The sequence below is a fragment of the Nicotiana attenuata genome, unplaced genomic scaffold (genome assembly GCF_001879085.1).
Source record: "Nicotiana attenuata strain UT unplaced genomic scaffold, NIATTr2, whole genome shotgun sequence".
NCBI lineage: Eukaryota > Viridiplantae > Streptophyta > Magnoliopsida > Solanales > Solanaceae > Nicotiana > Nicotiana attenuata.
In genome coordinates this window covers 39,169-62,826 of record NW_017674717.1, presented here as the reverse complement: position 1 = coordinate 62,826, position 23,658 = coordinate 39,169, and the positions used below count along the sequence as shown (strand labels likewise).

Genomic DNA, 23,658 nt, shown 5'->3' with positions numbered 1-23,658 from the left:
CAATCCCCTTAGGCCCAAGTCTGTACGCCCCGACCCAATACCCATTTCAATGCTGACCGTTGATCATTCAGATCAACGGTCCACATTTCCCTACCTTAATTAAACCTAAACAACCCCCCTCCCAAACCCTCTCATTTTCACTCCTCTCACCCGTCGTCACCCCTTCCCTCTTCTCTCAACTCTCTCGACTAAACCCTAGTTCTAAAACGCCGTCATCGGCGTAAACCTTCACCTTATGACGCTTCTATGGCTTCTCCGGCCAGTCCTGGCCTTCTACGCACTATGGCTCCTCGACTTCTTAGACCCTTGAGACGATCTCAGGGGAACCCTACCAGTTCTGGTTGAAACCCTTCCTTATTATCCTGTCTCAGGCCATTTGCTCGATTGTGAGTAAGGAATCTCCTTTCGTTTTGTTACGAATCTATGGTCTCTTGACCTATTTTCTCATCTCTATTATTTTTCTGAAAAAAACCTAGTCTATTACATGCGATCCTTCTCAGATCTGTATAGATCTGAGATGAATCGAGCAACTATTACATGATTTCTTTAGAAATTTCTGGTTTAAATTGATTATTCCGACTTCTCCCTAAATCTAGGGTTTATCCCAGTTGTTTTCAAAGGCTCTTTTTTTACTCCTAAAGTGTTTGATTAATTATTTTCGTCTTTGTGACTAATTTGTGCAAAAAATACTTAAACTTAGTTGATTTTGTGCGATACTCTGATTTTCTAACCTCTGCTTCGATTCTGGGTACTTTCTGTGTTACCTTGCTCTATTTCTTGGACTTAAACATTTTTTTCGTTGTTGAATCCATTATGATGTGATTTTTGCCCTAATAAATCTCTATTAGGGCTAGAATCTATTTTTCCGATTAATTTTTATGTTTCTGTGATGTTATACTTAGTCCATTTTTCTATTTATGGAAGTTGATATCTCTTTCCAGAAATCAGTATTATTTTTGAAAGTTTGGTTGATTGATTTGCTTTGATAGAGATTCGTGTGCATAATTCTTGTTGTTTCCTTGTTTACGACCTTAATTGGTCATCCCTGCCTATTTGATTTCCTGTATAATTGTAGATTCTTACTGATTCCTTTACATGGTATCATTCGGATTCTTTCCTTAATAAGTCCCCTGTTATTACCGTTTGATCAATTACCCTTAATTAAAGGAGTCTATTCTGAACTTCTTTATGTGATTGGATTCTGTGACTTCCTTAATTGACTGAATGATGATTCCTTTACCTTGTTTGTTCCACTCCTATATTGTTATATAAACACTCTTATTCTACCTCTCAACACACGGACTAAGTTCAAAATACACACACGCACACTCAAACTCTCTCTTCTTTCTCTGTTACTTGTGGGATTACACTTGCTTTACATTCTGCACTTTGCTTCTCTCATTGGTATGTCTCCAATTCAATTCTGAAACTCAAACTCCATGTGTTCCATGTTTTTCACTAGTTCGATTTGCTATGTATTTACTTTATCTTCCTGTTTACTGCTTTACTCAGCATGCCTAAATTCTGTCCCCCTTTGTTCAAATGTGCAATCAGTATGTCTGGGTCTCACTTGTATGTTTGATACTTGGCCAGCATGTTTATTTAGTCTCTGTTTACTCTCTTTAATTGGTGTGATCATGTCGATAACTTAGTTGTCTAATATACTTGGTTGATCCTAATTGGTATGCACTTTGTCTTCAACATGACTATTTCACTATATTAAATGCCTATGTCTTAATTGGTTCTTATCATGACTAACTTGTTAAGTCTCTGAACTAGTAGATTGCTGTTTGTTTTGTACAGTTGTTGCTCCATATGCTCCCCTAGACTCTGTTTATGTGTTTGAACTCTCTATGTTCCCAACCCCCTTGAATCCTGTTTGTAAAGATGATTGCTGAGTGATTGTGAGAGCACTCTAAGTTTGTGTGACTATATGTCTGTTCTTTAAAGAATTGATTTCAAGACTGTTTTCACCCCTAGCATCTTCCTGAAAACTGTTTCTATTCCTGAAAATCTTTTCACTTCTAAAATTGTCTCTACACTGTTTTACTAAATCTTTCAAAACTATGTCAAGCACTCTCACTTTACTCTTAGACTATCAGGTTCTGCTCCTCCGGTGTGTGTACTGCTTAGGAATCCATGAGATTCCTCTGAACTCTGACATACTGGGGCTGGCCCTTCCACACTGAACATAACCAATCCTCTATTTGAGAAAAGGTCTTGGTGTGAGCACTGCCCGGGATCCTTGAGGTCCTTAGTGAACTTTGACACACCAGGACACACTATTGGCTGTGAGATTCTAGGCATCTGAGACTGTTTTTGAAGGCCTGGCATCCCCAGGTTTACTTTGGGCCTAATTCAGGCTCCCTATAGTATAGTTTACGCTTATTTATGTAATTCATCTGATCCTGGTCTGTAATAATATTCTTTGTAAACAGATATTGGGGTAATTAGTAAAAAGGGGAGGGTTCCTATACGATTTTGTGGGGAAACCGGGTAAAAATTATGCTTTAGGTTTGTGTATATATATATATATATATATGTTGATTTGTAATAGAAATCATGCTTTAGGTTTATATTATGCAATAGATATCACGCCTCTAGGTTTGCTATGCCTGTTTGTATTGAAAATCATGCCATAAATTTGTGCATTAGATATCGTGCCTTAGGATAATCATGTTTACTGATTTTGCCTATTAGAAAACATGTTATAGGCTCATCATTGTATTATCACGAAAACTATGTTTTTGCACAAGTCATAATCACCCGGAAATCTGTTGTTAAAGTCACCGTTGTAATCATGCTTGATAAAATGACCATCTCTCTCTGTGCATTAGAAATCCTGCCTTAGCACTCTGTTTGAATTTTCTTTAAACCATATCTATGTCGCTTAAATGAATAATTATCTATAAAGAGGTTTAAAGACAACCCAAACACATAGATATCATGTCCTAGTATAAATATGCATGAAATCAGCTTTTTGTAGCATTCAGCACCTAGACCAGCATGCCTATAGGATTTAATAAACTCATGCTATTTGACTAATCCCCAGAATTCTCTTTTAGACAGCATGTTTATGGGGGTATAACAGATTCACACCTAGGCAAGCCTTAGGTAATTAAAGGTTTCATAAAAAACTGCGAAATGGTGTTGTGTTTGTAAAGTTGTCCAGGTTTAACAGGTTCTAAAATCAGTAGGCAAACTGATCAGGTTATATCACTTCGCTTTAAAACAATGCTGCATATTCTATGTTTGTGATGCTCACCTAGATATCCTGTTCTAGGACCTTCTGAAATTCTTTAAAATCTGCTATTTGAGACGCGCTACTTATTTGTTTATGTGTGGAGGTAAATATGAGCCCCTCAATTGCTTCCCTATTAGACAGTCCTATATGTTATTTGTTGTCGCTTAGATTTTACCTTTTAAACACCTTAGGAGGGTCTAGTACTGCCTAAATTTAGAGGTCATAAACACCTCCAGGACCACAACGAAGGGATGGGTAAAGCACGCTTAGAGTTCGTTAATTAAACTCGCTTATATAACCGCTAAGGGGAGGGTAATGGGTAGTAAAAGGATATGATGACTTGTGCGCTAATGCCACGTGTAACCCCTCTATTTGAGGAAGGCTTACCGGGTATTGTACAGATGTGATCCTACAGGCTAACCAACTTAGGACTTCCCTTCCTTTAACCACATATGTGTGCTTAGACTACCTATCCGTTAAACTTCCTTTATTCACATATGTGTGCTTAGACTGCCTAAACTTCATATATTTGCATATGTGTGCTTAGAAAGCCTAAATTCCTTTATTCACATATGTGTGCTTAGACTGCCTAAACTTCCTTTATTTGCAAATATGTGCTTAGACTGCCTATTTGTTAAATGACTAATTCACATAATTGAGTTCGGCCGGGACCCACCATTGTGGACCGCGAGGGGTGCCTAACACCTTTCCCTCAAGGTTATTACGAGCCCTTACCCTAATCTCTGGTAATGCAAACTAGTTATATGAGTTAATTGCTCTAGGTGCCCTAACGCACCTTAATCTGTTAGGTGGCGATTCAAATACCTAATTCCCAAAAGGAAACGAGTTGCTCCCAATGAATGTCGAAACTCGTACTTCTGCGAGGAAAAAGGGGGCACGACAACATCTTCATCGATCTCCCACCCCCCCTGAATAATATATCCAAGGTACATAAAACTATCTCTCCCAAGGGTGACCTGCGAGTCCTGCATCACCTCCCCTTCCCCTCCTTGAGTCTCACTACTGAACTTACACTCCAAGTATTTCGTCTTGGTCCTTCTCAACTTGAAACCTTTAGACTCCAGGGTCTGCCTCCATACCTCCAACTGCGCGTTCACACTGCCTCGCGTCTCGTCAATTAAAATAATATAATCTGTAAATAGCATGCACCACGATACATCTCCTGGATGTGGCGTGTCAGTACGTCCATCGCCAGGGAAACCAAAAAAGGGTTGAGTGTCGAACTCTGATGCAGCCCCATCATAACCGGAAAATGGTCCGAGTCCCCACCCACCATCCTCACACGGGTCTTTGCTCCATCATACATGTCCTTAATCACCCTAATGTAGGCAACCGGTACACCGGTAACCTCCAAACATCTCCACAAAATCTCCCTCGAAACTTTATCGTACGCCTTTTCTAAGTCGATGAACACCATATGCAAGTTATTCCTCCTCTCCCTATACTCCACGTGGATTTGATGAGCTCCACGTGGCCAGGTATGATTCTACCGAGCCTTATGATGGCCAGGTAAGTTTTTACCGAACCTATTACGACCAGGCATGATATGATGATAATGATGCCCATAGAGGCGTATGTTTTTAGAAGTGTGTGTGTGTGTGTGTGTGTGTGTGTGTGTGTGTATATATATATATATATATATATATATATATATATATATATATATATATATATATATATATATGTATCATGCATTTCATGTCAGTCACCCTCAGAGGCACTCAGATGTTAGAAGTTGTATGTTCTCTATCCCTGCTTACAATGTTGTTCTTATTTATGCATTCCTGCCTTACATACTCGGTACTTTATTCATACTGACGTCCCTTTTATTTGTGGATGCTGCATGTCGTGCTGCAGGTCCTGATAGACAGGTAGACGCAGCTCCCCCACCACAGTAGGCTGCCCAGTTGAGCGGTTATTGGCGAGATCTCTTCTCCGGACTTGCCGTGGTCTTGGTATGCATTTTTGTTATAGGAATTATGAGTATATCAGGGCCCTGTTCCGGCAATGTTGCAGCACCTATGTTCCTTTAGAGGCTCATAGACAAGTGTCGACTCATGTATAGTTTGGATTGCCTAGTCAGCTAATTTTTGTTGTATAGTCTTTCATGGCAGCTTGTCAGCTACCTTATATATAGCTTCATGACAGCCTTGTCAGCCCATGTTATGTATGTCATTGTTGGTTGTTCGTGATTCATGTCTACCATTTATGTTGATCTTGACGGGCCTTATAGATAATAAATAAGGTTAGGTAAAATGTACGTTGGTGCTCGGTAGGTATGGCCCGGGTGCCAGTCATGCCCCTCAAGTTTGGGTCGTGATATTGGGGGAATCATCTTTTTTTTTTCTTTGAGAGAGAGAGAGAGAGAAAAAATAGATGTGTTTTTGATATTTTAATAGCAGGAGTTCTAATATGTCGAGGGAAAAGAATTATTAAAAACTGAGGGAATTAGCGGCGGTTCGACCCACCATAATTTAGTAAAGAACGGTCGTCTTAGCATGTTCACTAATGGCATCTGGAACGCCACCGTATTGTGTTCTATTGTGCAGCGGTTCTTTTCAACCGCTGTAATTTAACCACCACAATAATCTCTCTCTCTCTCTCTCTCTCTCTCTCTCTCTCTCTTTTTTATGGTGATGTTATATCTTCACATAACTCTGTTGTTCGAGTGTACGTGATACTATTTCTTTTTATTTTGTTTCCAAAAGAATAATAATTTTTTTTATTTAGAACCAATTTAACTTTAAACTTATTTCATTTTTAATGACCTAATATAGTAGCCACATAAATCTCATGGCATATTTAAGATCACAAGTTCTAAGAATATTTATTTCTTTCTTAAACTTCGTGTATAATCAAACAGGTTTACAAAAAAAAATGGATGGAACATTTGGTGATCTGCCTAAATAAGAAACTCATGTATAAATATATTGTAAGAGAACACAAAAAGTTAGACCCAATAGAATTTTGGGCAAAGGGTCAAAATTGGCCCTCTACTATTATTTATTGGTTGCTTGTGCCACCCGTTATACTTTTCGGCCATTCTCGTCCCTACCGTTAATAAAGTTTGCAAAATTACCCCTAACCCTAACGTCCCTCCACAGTGACAGCTGACCCCTCTAATATTTTGTCCATGTCAGCAGCCAAGTCAGCTGCCATCTCATCGACCCCACCAAATTAAAACCCTAACATAAACGACCCCTCACTCCTCACCTCTCCACCCTTTCTCTCATATTTTCTCCCTCACCTCATACCAAAATCGTCGGAAACCATGGCATTTCGCCGGAAAATTTTCAGCGGGCAGAACTAACCTCCATGGACAACAACCTGTTCTCCGGCAAGAAATTCAAATAAACTCACACAGACAAAAATTGCCTATAAGATCAAAAGCCATCAAAGTATTACTACCGTAGCATTATTCAATGCAGCCATGTCAGATCTTGTTGGCAAACACCCATTTTTTGGCATAAAAAATATTTCTTCTCTTCATATCTTGCTTAATTGCTCTCATGGCAACATTGAAGAATTTGTAAAGAAAGCTTGAGAATACACGATGGGGGTTTGTAAATGTTTCTTCTCTTGTAAAGAATTTGGTTCTTCGTTGTTTTACTGTGGATGAGAATGTGAAAACAATAGAGGAGAAACGGTGGGGGGTTTATGTGAAGAAGTTGGGTCTGTCAATTATTGGTGGTATTAATGGTAGCTAGTTAGTACCGATTTGGTAGATGTATCTGAAAGGAGACTAAAATTACCATACAAAGGATTTGGAAAAGCTTGAAGAATACCTAATGGGTCTATCATGTTCTTCAGAAGTTGTTGAAGTTCATTTTATGTTACTTGAATATAATGTTGAGGCTGAAAATTGTTGATTAAATTCTGGTTTTGAATATTTTGTGGTGAAATATTGAGGCTTTTGGGTGGTGAAGCTGCCGATGGAAGAAGAAATCGAAGGGGGAGAAAGGTATTGGAGGTGGAGGTGCTGACATGGCATTTTCTTTGTGGGACCTGCTGACTTGGCTGCTGACAGGGACAAAATATTAGAGAGGTCAGCTGCCACAGTGGAGGGATGTTAGGGTTAGGGGTAATTTTGCAAACTTTGGTAACGGTAGGGACGAGAATGGCCGAAAAATATAACGGGTGGCACAAGCAACCAATAAATAATAGTAGAGGAACAATTTTGACCCTTTTCCCTAGAATTTTTCATTCTAACACAAGGTACTTATTTGTTCGAATGAGCCAACATGGCAAGTAACCTTCGCCTGCAAGTAAAGCAAACTAATATACATGCGCAATAATCTTTCATTACATGAAAATAAAGTTTGGTTTGGCACAAAATTAAATGATTATGTCCCAGAATTTGCACCTAGTAAACTCAACGACGAAATTGTCATGTAACTATTTCCTGCAAACCATCAAAATTCACAAGACAGCTATGTACTAAATTGACAGATAAAAGGACCTTCAAAAGCATTAGGAACACTCATCTCTCCGGTTTACACATGGAAAAAGTTGAAATTTGGAAACGCCCTCGAATAAATTTGTGTTTGTACGTCATTACAAGAACCTTCACTTTTATTTTTCTCCGTCAAGTTCATAGGAACAGCCAAAATCTTGGTGTTCCTCACTTGATTAAAACTTTAAAAGAATTTTACGAAAAGTTTCATCATTGTTGACGGACTTCATTGCTCAACTCTATGGTACTAGAGTTTGGATGTGTAAGAGAAGCCTCAATGTCTTTTCCATCTGAAGAATCTACAAATTTAAGATATTGCTCAATATCATTGGCATCTGAGCTGCCAAATCTTCTAAGATGCCATAATCCAGTTGTTTTATGCCTTCTTTCACTAATTGCAATTGAAATATCATTTGGGAAGAGATCTCTCAGAACAAAGGCATAGATGATAGTTGTCACAAGCAGTGCTGTTACTGTGAGTGTAGCAAGAGAGCAAAGTATGACTGCTAGACACTTTGTCGCTGTGTTGGTAACGGCGGTTGAGTACCTGACAGTGGCAATAGCAGCTCCGGTCATGGGGAAAGTATACGCCCACCACGCCAATGAAAACCTGAAGTTAACAAATGAGACAAGCATTTCACATTAAGCCAAAGGTGAAGAGGAATAAGAGAGCTTTTCAGGACAAATGCAAATTACTCATACCTGAAGCCTCGGAAGAAATTAATACGAACAGCCTGTAAAGGGACAAGAATAAAGGATTAGTCAAAGGTTAATGATATATTTGAATGCTAAATCTGCCTAGCATAATGACTTACCAGTGAGAAATAAAGGAAGAGGGCAATGAAATAAGAAATCCGAGATCCATAATCAAAGGACCCTTGGATTGCTGCCCATGCCATAGAAGCAACACTAGGTGCAGCAACAAATAGAAAGAAGACAGGGTGAAGCTCCTTTGGCAGCGTCTCATTTGTTGGAAGTCTTTGGTAAAGAGTTACAAATAGGACCAAATAATGAGCCAATCCAACAGCATAGAAGAATATTGGGCCTTCTTTTAGTCCCATGGATGCACCAAGCAAAGCACCGACGAAATTTCCAACGACAGAGAGATGATTTACGGGACTGGCAACCTTTGAGAGCCTTCGCTGTCCTCCAGACATCCATTGTCCATAGATCTTCAGCTCTAAGCAAAAGATTGGGGTCATAAGAATGTACCACAGAGATGTGTGCAGGTTTTTAGTAACTGATGGTGGAACTCCTAGTGCTAAGAATAGAAGTGCAATCCAAGGAGCAAAGAAGAAGTTAACACGTATCGGGTGATAGTATTCCCGACGAACTGCTTCGAAGTAGAAAATGATTTTCAGAGCATAAATGAATGCAACAATGGCCATAAGGGCCACAGATATGCACCAAAGGACAAGATTCATGTTCAAGCTTACGTGGAGGAATTTTGTTGAGGGAGAAGTGGCTAGAGCTTTCCACATAATAGCTTGGCTACTAACACCAAGACAGATACCAAAGGAAGAAACAGGGAATCGAAGAAGAAATGGCCATTTCTTGTCCTCTGGAAGAATACTTTGCTCAGAAGCCTGTACAGGAAAGAAACATGTGTTACCAACATTACCATCTCGATTCAGAATATGTGTGTTTTCGAACTAAAAGGGAACGAAAGAAGAGACATTTCATGTGTAGAAGTGCAGAAATGTGTACCTCAAAAGCATCAGTTCAACAAAATTAGTATCTTTTAAGCAATATGAACTCAAGTTCAATTTTAGGCACGTAACTTCTTGGCTTTAAAACCAAAAAGACATACAGATACATGGATTTGCTCTTACTTTAGATGAAGAAACATACCATCACAAAATAAACTACTTATAGCCGAGGATAAGTTCATCCTTTAATACCAATGCAGGTTGCATTCATTCAACCAAGTGATGAACGTCATGTACAAACGGGCACAAAATCAATACGGCATGTAACAGACCCTCAAAATACTTTTCATTTTTTTCATTTTCTTTAGCAATGGTTACTTGAAAGATCAAAACTGCAAATGCATTGATACAATCATAATCTCAAATGCTAGTAATCTTTAAAGATATCTTCATCTGAAGCAAATTTCAACAGACCACTAAAATGGGTGGGCGAAACCAAGGAGAAAAGCTTACCCGTAGAGTGTCCAATTCTGGTCCCTCCAACGCATCAAAGTATCGATGTACAGGGATATTTTCTCTCTCTGCAGTATTCGACTCTTGCTGTGCTTCCAGGTTTTTTCCACGCAAATTTGTTAATTGTCTCTCAAGTTTACCAGACCATGTTTTGAAAGAGTTGAACCTTGGATCCCTTTGCTTAATACTCTTGGTATTCATTGATGGAAAGTCTGAATAGCTGGGAAGTTTCCCAACAGCAGGAGCCTCAGGAAATGCAGTATTTCTTGGCATTGGCTGAGAATAAAACTTGACCTTTTTATTATGTCTGGTACCAGCATCAGTTGATGTAGCAGCAAAATTGGAAGTGTCAATATTGCTGAATATAATCTCATTATTATCACTGAAGACAACTCCTTTTTGGCTTAATGAGTGAGCTGCCAAAGGAGAGGGTGGCATGCTAATGGAAACTGAATGCTTCCTTTCATGCTGTCGTTCCGCAGCGGCTTCAGTTCCCTACAAAGATCAATATAGAGTATTAGGCAAGTCAAATTCACACTGTACTACAGAGTAATATCAATGATTCAAAGATCAGAGATGTAAAGTTTTTCAAGATCAGAATATAATAGACAATATGTCAACAACATATGCATACTAGGGCCAGCAGAAAACTTCTGACTAATGGCTGAAATTAAACTGACTAATGACTAATGTTACCTAGCCATAACATTCATTCTGGTTTATTTTTTTCTTTGACTTATAAGCTTTCACAGGCAAGTTTATCCTCGCTTAATCAGGATTAAAAGCTGTATGCCTTGAGTGAACAATTAATGGTTCCTTAAAGGCAACGAAGTTGTTTTTGTTTTAATAATCCACATGTTGGCTCATAACAGTAAGTTGAGGCTGCCAGAAGTAGAACCAGACAACCTTAATTGAGTGGTCCTTCAAACATCCATGAACAAAAACAGCTGGATTACAAACAATCGCAAGATACAATGATTCATCAAGTCCATCGAGATGTGGATAGAATCAAGAACAACTGAAGAATGCATACTACTTTTCGAGGATTAATAAGGACAAAGACTTACCCCGATAGACGAGTTCACAAAATTAGATCCAGTTTGATCAAGATGATTATTAATATGATCATTGTCTATTATGATATCAAAATCATCCATTTCATCTGAAATGAATTTGATAAGGGGTGGAAGTACTTCAGTAGAATAATCCCTTGCTGAATCATTCACTTCACTTGTTTCCATGGCTATACTGCTGGATCTGCAAGAGACAGTAATCTTATCAATCTGTTGTATGACAAAAAATATACATTTGATAAACTTTGCAAAATCTATTGATTACCATAGGTCCAAAGAGAGAGATATAGAGCATGTTTGGCTTAGCTGATTCAGAGTAGCTGATAAGGATTATGTGCTGATAAACACTTTTAAGTGCTGAAACTGATTTAAAAAATAAGCAGTTACGTGTTTGGATAAAAGTGCTGAAATTAATAATATGCAGCTGAAGAACTGGTTATACGAAGAGTTTTGTTTTAAAAAGAAGTATTTTAGGGATAAATAGTAAATATTTTGGTCAAACTTAAAGTGCTTATAAGCTGAAATTCGATAAGTTGGGGGAGACCAACTTATGGCTTTTGGCTTACTTTTGGCTTATAAGCACTTAACTTATAAGCACTTTTAATTTTACCAAACGCGTAGATAAGCCAAAAAGTGCTTATAAGCCAGTTTGACCAGCTTATAAGCTTAGCCAAACACCCTCGTAACTTCGACAAAATATACATAAGCCTACCTCGTATGTGTTCCGCTGATTCAATTATGGAGTTGAAAATGGACCTTCAAGCAGCTAAAGTAGTGAGATTGCTAGAAAGACATGAATTTTTGTCTGAAGGGGATAAATGACAATGAAAGATGAGATGAAGGTAGACTTTTAACAACCAAGGTTTGAGAGAAAACATAAGTCTGCATTATAAATAGGAAGATTCATGCATAGTTCTTGGAAACATACATTAGTCATATCATATTTGTTATAGATACAGCTGACATGTACTCCCTCCGTTCCAATTTATGTGAACATGTTTGACTCAGTACGGAGTCAAAGAAAAAATGGAGACTTTTGGAATTTTGTGGTCCTAAACAAATTAAAAAGGACCAGAGTATTTGTGTGGTTATAAAACATCTCATTCAGGGTAGAATTATAAGTTTAAGTTAAATTGTTTTCAAATTTAGAAAGGGTTCATTATATTGTTTTGAAACGGATCAAAAAGGAAATGGATTCATAAAAACTGGAACGGAAGAAAAAAAAAATATCCTTTTTGTTAAGAAAATAAACAAACAATTAATTTGAGACGAAGAAAGGTCAAAAGTGTAAGATTTCCATGGTATACATGGTTAGGTGAAAAATTAGCAGGTACAGGCTTGAGTATTTGTCCTTCATTCTATTGACGGGTTTGATTTGCAACTCTTTGCCAGCTAATAAGCCGAACAACACGTAAAATTGTTGAACAATTAAAGGAATTAAAAAAGTTTGATAAGAATTTGCTTTCCTTATTTTATTAAAACGGGGTTGGTATAATACTTTGCCAGCTTCTGTCCTTTTTGGCAAGTAATTCAATTAATTAAGTCAATTTCCATTCTGATAGTTTTGGTTACGCACTCATAATTCACTCTACAATTCTCCACAAAAATAGCATTAACCAAATATAATATAACCGACCTATTAATGTCAAAGGATTGACAAATATAATAGAAATCAAGGGTATTAACAGATGCCAACAGAATGAGACGCTGGGACTAAATTATATTTTTCAGCTTCATATAAAATAGATGATATGACATAAAACTCCAGGCTTAATTATCAGGTTGTAATGATATATTCTTCTAGCCGCATTTAAAAACTATAGGTGATGAAAGAAAATGAAATATGAGGAATTCAAACCGAATTTGTATACACATATGGTTATTTATTTAATTTTTTCATTTCAAATCAAACAGCCAAGGAATAGGGAAAGCATCCAATTAAGCATCTTCGGGCCGTCGATTAAAAGACTGCCTAGCAACTAATTGTATACAAAAGTCAAAACCATTAAAAAATAATTCTTCAAGTCAAGCACGACATATACAATTGTTTATACTTATGGAAAGTGGCCCTGCATAGAGAAAAATATTTCAGCATTAAACGAAACCGTGGCTGAAATTAAGGGTGTACATAGGTCGGGTTGGTTCGAATTTTCCAATTACCAAACCAAACCAATTGTGTCGGATTATTAAATCTAAAGATCAGACCAAACCAATAAAAGTCGGGCTTTTTAATCTCGAGTTTTTTGTTTCTTCGGGGTTTTTTTTCATATCCAAATATTTCTTTAATCCTAGTAAGACAGAAATATATAATGTGTTTTTAAATAAAATAACATGCATAATATGAGATGGGTCATAGCATTATACTAAAATATTCAACAATAAGATAATAAAATCGCATAAAATATTATTAATATGCCATAACAAAAACAAACATATTTAAAATTACTAAGTTGCTAAAATAAGTACGACTAATAAGTACTATTATTTACATGACTAAATACTAAAAGAAAAATAAGATGCATTTTATCTAAACCATGGAAAAACTAAAAAACAGATATCCAACACTATTTTCATTCATAGTACAATTGAATTGAATGTCTTTTATTAGTATTAGTATTGATTTGATTTTTTAGTTTAGGATTTATTTGAGTTACTAACATTTATGGACTATAAAATTTATTTGAGCATCCAAAAATTATAAGTCCAAGCTTGAAATATATGTTAAAAGATAATACTATGAAAAAGTTTAAGGATATTTATAAACTACACTAAAATAAATATTTTATGTATTAAATATATTTCAAACTTCTATACTTATAATGTCAGGTTGGTTTTGTTTCGGTTTGACTTATTTTAGTTAAAACCAAACCAAACCAAACTAATTATAGTCAGGTTTTTTTTAATCCAATACCAAACCATAATCGAATTCTTTTTCTCAGTTTGACTGGAATTTTCTGAGTTGATGTGATTTGTCAGTTTCAATCGTACACCTTAGCCGAGATGGTTCATTAGTACAATCCACGGCTTTTCTTGAGATGACCACTCTAATTTGTTGCACAAGAGACCATATAATAAGTGTTTAACTTTTATACATTTTGATTGTGTAAAGAGCTTACATAAAAAATAAGTAACTGTCAATAACAAGATGAATTTATAACTTTTAAAATAGAAAAAAGGGCAGCTCGGTGCACAAAGTATCCCGCGTTCACGAAAGGTCTGGGAAAGAGTCGCATATATAATCCAGGCAGCCTACTCTGACGCGAGCATAAGTAGTTGATTCCATAGCTAGAACCCGCCATCTATAGGTCACACGAGGACAACTTGACCGTTGCTCCAAGTCTCTCCTTCAACTTTTAAAATAGGCCACCTACTATAACAGATTTAAACATTTATAGAGTAAAGAAACTTTGCAGTATTACTAGTGCATATAAGCTAAATCCTATAATCAATACAATAATAAGCTTTTGGGAGAGCCTTTTAACTTGCTAAAGCAATTTTGATTTCTTTCTTTTTAGTATATACATTTACTTGAAAATGCATAATAAGTAATTAAAAAAAAATATTCAAGGAACAGCTTGAATTAAAATCTAAAGATCAGGAATTCGTACATTTCGATTCTGCACATGAAATAATGAATGCGTCCAAAATAAGTAATTTGTACAATGAATGCCGTGGTTCCAACTAGATGTTAATTAGCTTTAATTTTAGTCCTAGGAACCTCATCTCTTTCAGCATTATTTAGCTCCGCGAAACATGCGAAAACATGTTAGCTATAAGTTGACCACGCAACGTATGCTTAATTTGAGAGAGAGAAAAAAAAAAGGAAGGAGGCACAAAAGAAAAAGAAATGGGATATTTACACAGCTGTTCCTTTATTAAAAATTACTAGTATTAAGACCATCTCCAATCCTAACACCAAATTTCACACCAAAATGGTGTAACACCAAATTTACTCCAACAATTACACCATTTTTTATACCAAAAAAGAATATTTCTTCTCTCTCTTCTATATTATATTATTATCTTCTATTTAAATTTTATTTTTTATTTCCTTCAAACTAATTCTATCTTTTTTCTTTTTTCCATATTCATTATATATAATTCACATTCACCACTTATATAATCATTTATTACAAAATTATTTTAAAGGATAAATCAACTAGAAGTGAAATCATTGATAAAAGATATTTAAATAAATATTAAAATTATAAAGATCTTAATATAAAAATTAATTATATACACAATATATGATAAATTAAAAGTCCAAAAAAATAAAACAATGAATAAAATAATAATAAATCAAATTTGGTGGTGATGAATAGTGTGGCACCAAATTTTGTGTAACACTATTTATGTACTATAATGGTGCAAATTTGGTGTTCTATTGGAGCAAAAAAATACCAAATTTTACACCGAATTTAGATTTGGTGCAAAAAATAGTGCACCCTTGGAGATGCCCTAAAACTCACGCTAGGGGATGGCCCTTCCATAAAGCAAGTAAAGCAACTGCTTTAGGCCCCATATTTTTGGGGGCTCCATTTTTTGTTACATCTAATAGGTTGTGTATAAGTTATAAAAAAGGTTTTGCGATATGAAAAAGTTTGATTTCTTTCATTAACAAGTATAGAGATGGGGGATTTGCAACTGCAATGATTTCTGCCAAAAAAATTGCACATGAAATGAATATCGAACCCGAATTTCGTATGAAATGTATGATATATAGGAAATAACAATTTGATGAGAATGTTGATGATAAAATCTCAAAATCTTTCGAAGAGTACTTTGGAGTTGATTACTTTATACATAGTAGACAAGGCTATTTTTTTCACTTCAAAATAGATTGAACAATTCGAAGCATATAAAAATATTTTTGGTTTTCTATTTAGCGGTAAAAGTTAAGATCACTAGATGATGAAAATTTGAAAAAATATTGCCTTAATGTTGAATGTTCCTGAAAGCATAATAATCAATCCGATATTGATGGTTTAGATTTATTTTCACAATCAAAAATATTAAGAAAAATAGTACAATTAGAAGATAACAATTTAATTGATACACTCCGTCAAAATAAAAAAATTTGATTCTTTTTTCAATGTCTATAATACTTATGGAATAATTTCAATAACTCTTGTTTCCGTCGTTTTAGCAACAAAAAAAATCAAAATAAAATCGATAAAATCTCACCTAAGATCAACAATGTCTCAATAAAGGTTGAATGGATTAGCTATATTGTCAATTAAGAAAGACTTATTAGAAGTTATTGATTATAAGAAAATTATTAATACTTTGTATCTAAGAAACGCTAGAAAAATAGACTTCAAATAAATAAATAAATAATATTTTCTTAAAAAAAAGAAGTTAAGGCCCCTTATAAAATTTGGCTTTAGGCCACAAAACTCGTCGGGCCGCCCCTGACTCACATGATGTGCGGATAACATTAGAAAAATATTAGTTACGTCCAACGATGGTCCGACTTTGTTTAGCATATTATATCATATTTTTATAACCAAATTAAGAATTTTATATCTTAATGCAGTGCACCCAAAAACAAATGAAATTAAAGAAAACTAATTACATAGTGATTAATTAACTTTTGTATCTCTTATTTTAATTTATTATATTTTCGAATATTTTGTATTATTACATTGATATAAATGTGTCTATTAATGGCTAAATATTCCTGTCCATTACCATTTTGTATATCATCGATATATATTTTTTTGTCCCCTAATTCTTTAATTTTTTTAAAAAAATTATATTGTTAATATTTTTTAAAATATTTAAATATATCGATAATAATTTTGTTCATTACTTTATTTAAATTTTAAAATTAATATCCTAGCATTTTCTCTATCTCTCGTTTTGTATATTTGTTATACTATGATATATTGGTTTTCCTCATTTACTTCTTTATCTAATGTTTTAATAATTTTTTATTTTGTACTACGTCTATTAACGAACTATTTTTTCTTCTATTATATTTTAATTATTAAAAAATTTGTATATGAGAAATTCATTATATGTCTAAAATTTTACTATGTTGCTCGGAAAATTTATTAGTCAATATTTTTATTTTTGACTTTACTTATTGGATTCGAGTAATGTAATATTATCCATTTTATGTCGTTGCTTATCACATATCAAAAATAATTTCTTATCTCAAACTAAAATAAGTCTTATTCTTTCAACCTTTTAAACAATGTTATTTCGTTGTTGGATTATGCAATACTTAGTCTAACTCTTAAATTTAATTTATTTTTACACTCTTATTTTAAAGCTAGAAATTCATCATTATGTAAAATTCAATCAGTTGAGAAGGTAAAAGAAAAGGTACAAAGTAAAAGAAAATTAGGTTTAGCTATGACAGACCAATGCAAATTAATTTTAAAAAAAAGGTAATTTGACCTGTAACGACCCGACCGACCGTTTTGCTTTCTAGAATTCCGTTTCCCTAAATAAGACTTTCCGTACTTTCTTTTACTGATATATGATTTGTGGGGATGGTTATTTCGTGATTTGAAAGAATTCGGGTTGAAATCGGAACACTTGGTTCCTTAAGGTTGGCCTAAAAGGCCAAGTTTGACTTCGGTCAACATTTTGAGTAAAAGACCTCGGAATCGGGATTTGACGGTTCCAATAGGTTCGTATCATGATTTCGGACTTTGGCGTATACTTGGAGCGGGTTTTGGATGACCCGGGAGCGTTTCAACGCCTAATAGAGAAAGTTAGCATTTTGAGCAAATTCTATAAGTTTTTTGGGTTGAAATGGATTACTACATTCTAGACGCTCGTTTGGGATTCTGAGCCCGGGAATAGCTCCGTATGGTGATTCTGGACTTAGGAGCGCGTACGGAAGTAGATTCGGAGGCACGTAGGTCATTTTGGAGTCATTTGGCGAAAGTTAGAAACTTGAAGTTTTTTGAAAGTTTGACCGAGGGTGAACTTTTTATATCGGATTCGGATTCCAGTTCCGGAAGTTGGAGTAGGTCCGTAATGTTATTTAAGACTTGCATGTAATACTTTGCGTCATTACGAGTTGATTTGATAGGAATCGGACGCGCGGAAGTGTTTTAGAAGTTTTTGGAGTTCATGAGTAAATTCATGCGTTTTGGCGTCCAATTCGTGGTTTTTTATGTTACTTCAGTGTTCCGATCGCGCGAGCAAGTTCGTCTGATGTTGTTAGACTTGTGTGAGTGTTTGGTGTGGAGCCCCGAGGGCTCGGGTGAGTTTCGAACGTATGGAAGGAGTTGAAAAACACTCCAGTTTTCTGTGTTCTTGGCAGCTGTTGCAGGTCTTGCAAATGCGAGAATAAGTTAGCATTTGCGAGAATGGCTTCGCATTTGCGACCATCGAACGAGATGTCGCAAATGTGACATCTGAGACCTGTGCACGACTCATTTATTGTGGGACTTAGGCCATTTATTTCATTTGACTTCATCTCTTGGGCAATTTTTTAAACCTTTTGGATGAGGGTTTTCACCCAGCACTTTGAGGTAAGTAATTTCTACACAACATGAGTTAAATACATAGATTATGGATAGATTAATATGTAAAAATTAGTGAGAATAAAGGGTTTAGATGAAAACCTAGGTTTTTTTTATAAAAATGAGATTTGACCACGAAATTGGGTTGAAACTTAGTAAAAATTATATATTTATGTTCTAAGGTTATGGGTAATAACTTTCTTAAAAAACTTCCGGGATCCGGGCATGTGGGCGCGGGGGTGAATTTTAGGAAATCTTGCGATTTGGGTTGGGTAGTCACTTTAATAGTGGGGATATGAACTGTTGAACATATATTGATAAGTTTTTGCACTACTTGAATAGTTTTGGATTGTTCGGCTCCGATTTGATGGTTTGAGCGTATTCTTGAATTTGGAAGTAGGCCTTGAGACGAGGAAAGTCTCTTTTCTAACCTTGTAACAGGGAAATTTTACCATAGGTGAACTTAATTAATATATGATAAATTGTGGGGGATACATACGTACGAAGTGACGAGAGTCCGTACGTAGCTACTATTCCTGATTAGGTCCAGGTAGTTTTAGGTTTACACCATGCTTTGCGGATGCCGTATTTGATTATATTTGCTAATTGTAACGAATGTAATTAAGTTGAGGATTTCCAAGGATTTAAAGGCTTCAAGTAGAATTGTCTTTATTTTTAAAAGAATCAAGAAAGGGTTATAATTTAGCGATAAATTTATATTTGACCGCGTCGCATGTATGATTCGCGAGCGGGATAATTCCTTAAATTTATATTTGACCGTGTCGCATGTATGATTTGTGAGCGGGGTAAATAGATGCATATATGTTTCGCACCGTTCGACCCTCGGCAGTGCACAATTTATATTTATGTTAGATCGGGCCGAACGCCCTAGGTGGAATTCGTGTGTGACATTAGAACTGGAAGTCCCTTTTATAACTTGTATAAATTCATCATTTAGAGATCATTTGTTTTAAATGAAGAAAGTATTTTTGGGTGCTTAAATATAATGAAAGAATTGTTCAGCTATTTCCAGTTCTGGGTTCTATTGTTATCTCTATATATCATGCTTAATTAAAATTTTACATTATTATATTGTTGTCCCTAGTAAGTGTCGGGGTCGATCCCTCGTCACTTCTTCTTCGATGTTAGACTAGATACTTACTAGGTACATATTTTTATGTACTCACGCTACAGTTTTGTACATAATTGTACAGGATTTGAGGCAGGTGCATCTGGCCACCAGTCCGGCACGCAGATTTGATCCACATACCGAGACTTCACGGTAAGCTGCCTTTTGAGCCGTTCTGCAGCAGCTGGAGTATCTCTTATGCTTTATTCTTCTGTCTATTTTCTTTCAGACAGTAGGTGTTCTTTTTTACATTCTACTAGATTGCCCACATACTTGTGACATGAGGTCTTGGCACACACTAGTAGAAGTATGATTTTGGTATTGTGTACATGATTACGACTTGTATTCGTTGCTTCCGTTTAACTTCATTGGTATTGTGATGACCCGAAAGGTCATCACTTGTTTTAGAAATACATTTTGCATTCCGAGACCTTAAAAACCTCTTTTGGCATCACCTCGATTTGCGTGCGCAGTCCGGGCGCATAGCCGGAAAGCCATTATGTGAAAATCTGTGAAAAATGATGAATTTTGACTTAAAATTTAAGTTGACTCCGGTCAATATTTTGGATAAACGGACCCGGACCCGTGATTTGACGGTCCCGGAGGGTCCGTAGGAAAATACGGTACTTGGACGTATGCCCGGAATCGAATTCGGAGGTCCCACGCCCGAGAAATGAATTTTTAAAGAAAATTATTTTCTGGAATATTTGTGAGTTTTTCGAAATGGAATGAGTTTAAAACTTGATGGTATCGGGCCCATATTTTGGTTTCGGAGCCTGGCACAGGTCTTATATATGATTTAAGATGAGTCTGTGAAATTTGGTAAGAAACGGACTGAAAATTATGTGAATCGGACCGTATTTGAGAAAAATAGAAAATTTGAAGTTCTTATGTGATTTCATGATTTTGGTGCTAAATTCATAGTTGTTAATGTTATTTCGGTGATTTGAATGCACGAGTAAGTCCGTAGGATGTTTTTGAGGTAGTGTGCATGTTTGGTCTGGATCCCCGAGGGCTCGGGTGAGTTTCGGATAGGTCTTGGGAGGTTTTTGAACTTATGAAAGTTGCAGGTTTTTGCTGTTCAGTGCACAGGGGTTTTGTTCTTCGCGTTTACGTGGTCCCACTCGCGAACGCGTAAGGCAAATTCCTTAGGTTCCAGTTTTCTTCTTCGCAAACGCGTTGAGGAACTCGCGAACGCGCAAGGCAATTGGCCTGGGGGGAGGGGTTCTCACTTGTTCAACGTGAACGCGGCCACTGGCCCGCGAACGCGAAGGCTCGAGGAGTCAAAGCTCCGCGAACGCGAGCCTAAGGCCGCGAACGCGAAGGTCACCTAGGCCTAACTCATCGCGAATGTGACAGGCCTATCGCGAACGCGATGAAGGCCTGTCCAGTGATTTTAAAACAGAAGCAAAAACGGGACTTAACAAAAATTTCATAACTTCTTCTTCCAAACTCCAAATTGGGCGATTTTTGAAAGGGAACTTCACCACAAATTCATAGGTATGTAATCTTAGACTCATTTTCTTTAATTTCCATTAACACCCATTAGATTTTGTAGGCCTAAATCATGTGCTTAAGGGTAGAAAATTAGGAATTTGGGTAGAGTTAGGGCTTTTTGTATAATTGGTATTTAGAACTCGTTTTTGGGTCGGATTTTGGAATTAATTACATATTCGGTCTCGGGGTGAATGTGTGATTGGGTTTTGGTCCGAACCTCGTGTTTTGACCAAGCAGGCGCGGGGCCGATTTTTTTGGCTTTTTGGGAAGAATTATAGGAAATCTATACTTAGGAATTGGAATTGGATTGTTTAGCGTTTATTGATGTTATTAAGTCGATTATGTATAGATACAATTGATTTGGAGCCAATTTCAAAAGGAAAAGCGGTGTTTGAGGCTTGAGTTGGCCGTGAAAGTTCGAGGTAGATGTTTGGTCTAACCTTAGCTTGAGGGATTAGGAGTCGAGTCTTATTGGCTACGTGTTACTGTGGAGTACGACGTATAGGCATGATGACGAGTATCTGTACGTTGGTGTCAAGCATGCCCGTGAGTCTTATATTGTAATTGCTATGACTCCGTTGTGGTTCATTGCGCTTCATATGAGGATTTTTACTACTGTTCCCTTGCCGGGGTGTTATTATCATTACTGTTCCCTTGCCGGGATATTATTATCATTACTGTTCCCTTGCCGGGATGTTATTATCTTTACTGTTCCCTTGCCGGGATGTTTGTTTTAATATTATTTTACCCTTGCCGGGATTCTTTAATTGGTGTTGATAAAAGAAGTGGGAACGGGTTGCACGCCTGCAACGGTAATATATGAAATGGGAGCGGGTTGCACGCCTGCAACGGTAATAGATGAAATGGGAGCGGGTTGCACGCCTGCAACAGTGATATGTGAAATGGGAGCGGGTTGCACGCCTGCAATGGTAATATAAGAAATGGGAGCAGGTTGCACGCCTGCAACGATATCAAATGAAATGGGATCGGGTTGCACGCCTGCAACGGTATTCTGTGTGTACCTGTTCTTCTATTTCCTTATTTTGTTGGTAATTATTTTAGGACATTTCTTATGTTTCTCTACAGTTGTTCTGTTGTTATCTGTTACTCCCCGTAGCGTGTTTCCCACGCCCAACATTAGTTGTAATTATCTGTTTCTATTTCCGCTGTATATGATTTAACTGCACAGGTTTATTTGGTAGTCTGGTCCTAGCCTCGTCACTACTTCGCCGAGGTTAAGCTGGGCACTTACCAGCACATGGGGTCGGTTGTGCTGATACAACACTCTGCACTGTGTGCAGATACCGATACCGGAGCGTTTGGACCGCCGTGAGGGTGCTATCTTCAATCCACACAGGCGACCCGAGGTAGTCCCGCAGACGTCCGCGGGCCTTGGAATCTCCTCCTATCTTATCTCTTGCTATTTTTATTTCTTCAGAGACAGACTTTTTATTTCATTCAGACCTTGTTTGTAGTATTCTTAGACTGTCTGTGAAGCTGTGACTCCAGTTCTGGGTAGACTTGTTTAAACGGTTGTATTGGACATACTCAGTATTTTTATTGCGTTCTTCCGCTTGTTATAATTTCCGCTGTATTTAAATATTGCTCATAATTTCTAAAGGATAAAAAGGGAGAAAAAGGTAAATTTATCGAGTAGTCGGCTTGCCTAGCTCACAATAGTAGGCGCCATCACGACTCCCGAGGGTGGGACATCCGTGTCGTGACAAGTTGGTATCAGAGCTCTAGGTTACATGGGTCTCACATTTCACAGACAAACTTAGTAGAGTCTGAGGGATCGGTACGGAGACGTCTGTATTTATCCCCTAGAGGCTACAGAGTTAAGGAAAATTTCACATCTATTCTTTCCTGTCGTTCGGTTTGGTTTCTCAATGCTGATTGAATTTCTATTCTGTTATTTCGCAGATGCCGAGAATGCACACTTCCTCATCCGCTGACCAGCAGCTCGAGTCCCCAACAGCAGCTCCTACGAGGGGCAGAGGGCGAGGCCGAGGCCGAGGCCGTTCTAGAGGCCAAGGTAGGGGCAGAGCTCAGCCTAGAGCAGCAGCACCAGTGGCGGAGCCTCAGGTTGACTTTGGTGATGAGGTTCCGGCCCAGACAGTTTCGGTGGGCCCAGCTCAGGTCCTAGAGGGGTTTATTGCTACCCCGGTACTCCAGGATGCTCTGGTCCGTCTAATGGGCCTTGTGGAGAGTGTCACCCGGGCAGGCTTGCTTCCTATAGCACTAGCCGTCTCTCAGGCAGGAGGAGGAGCCCAGACTCCTGCTACTCGCACTCCGGAGCAGATGGCACCCCAGTTTCAAACTCCAGCAGCTCATCCAGTTGGAGTAGTTCAGCCGGGTGTGGTAGCCCAGACCAGTGATGGAGCAGCTATGTCTGCCGATGCTTTGTGGAGATTGGACAGGTTCACCAAGCTCTTCACTACTACTTTCAGCGGTGCATCTTCTGAGGATCCCCAGGATTATCTAGACAGCTGTCATAAGGTTCTCAGGAACATGGGGATAGTAGAGACCAATGGGGTCGACTTTGCTACTTTTTGCTTATCCGGATCCGCCAAGACTTGGTGGAGAGATTATTGC

The 23,658-nt window shown here is 37.2% G+C and overlaps 1 protein-coding gene across 2 annotated transcripts; it reads right to left on the bottom strand.

Moving 5' to 3' along the window:
- Positions 1–7,519: 7,519 nt before the first annotated feature.
- On the bottom strand, positions 7,520–11,859 carry LOC109219161 (S-type anion channel SLAH2-like). 2 transcript variants are annotated; one of them, XM_019383592.1, is made up of 7 exons: positions 11,666–11,859; positions 11,219–11,316; positions 10,948–11,137; positions 9,881–10,375; positions 8,534–9,304; positions 8,421–8,452; positions 7,520–8,328 (listed from the first exon to the last, which is right to left on the bottom strand). In XM_019383592.1, the coding sequence occupies exons 3-7, from the start codon at positions 11,119–11,121 to the stop codon at positions 7,929–7,931; spliced, it is 1,872 nt and encodes a 623-aa protein (XP_019239137.1). In that variant the 5' UTR covers positions 11,122–11,137; positions 11,219–11,316; positions 11,666–11,859; the 3' UTR covers positions 7,520–7,928. The 2 variants fall into 2 exon arrangements, with proteins under 2 accessions (XP_019239137.1, XP_019239138.1); XM_019383593.1 differs by lacking the exon at positions 11,219–11,316.
- Between the last annotated feature and the right edge of the window lie 11,799 nt (positions 11,860–23,658).

What these genes read in the sequence shown, in the direction of transcription:
- LOC109219161 (XM_019383592.1), bottom strand. Translation starts at nt 11,121, where the DNA reads ATGGAAACAAGTGAAGTGAATGATTCAGCAAGGGATTATTCTACTGAA. An exon ending in CAGAATTGGACACTCTACGG is followed by an intron (nt 9,305 to 9,880) that starts GTAAGCTTTTCT and finishes TTTCCTGTACAG; the next exon opens with GCTTCTGAGCAAAGTATTCT. An exon ending in AATTTCTTCCGAGGCTTCAG is followed by an intron (nt 8,329 to 8,420) that starts GTATGAGTAATT and finishes TGTTAACTTCAG; the next exon opens with GTTTTCATTGGCGTGGTGGG.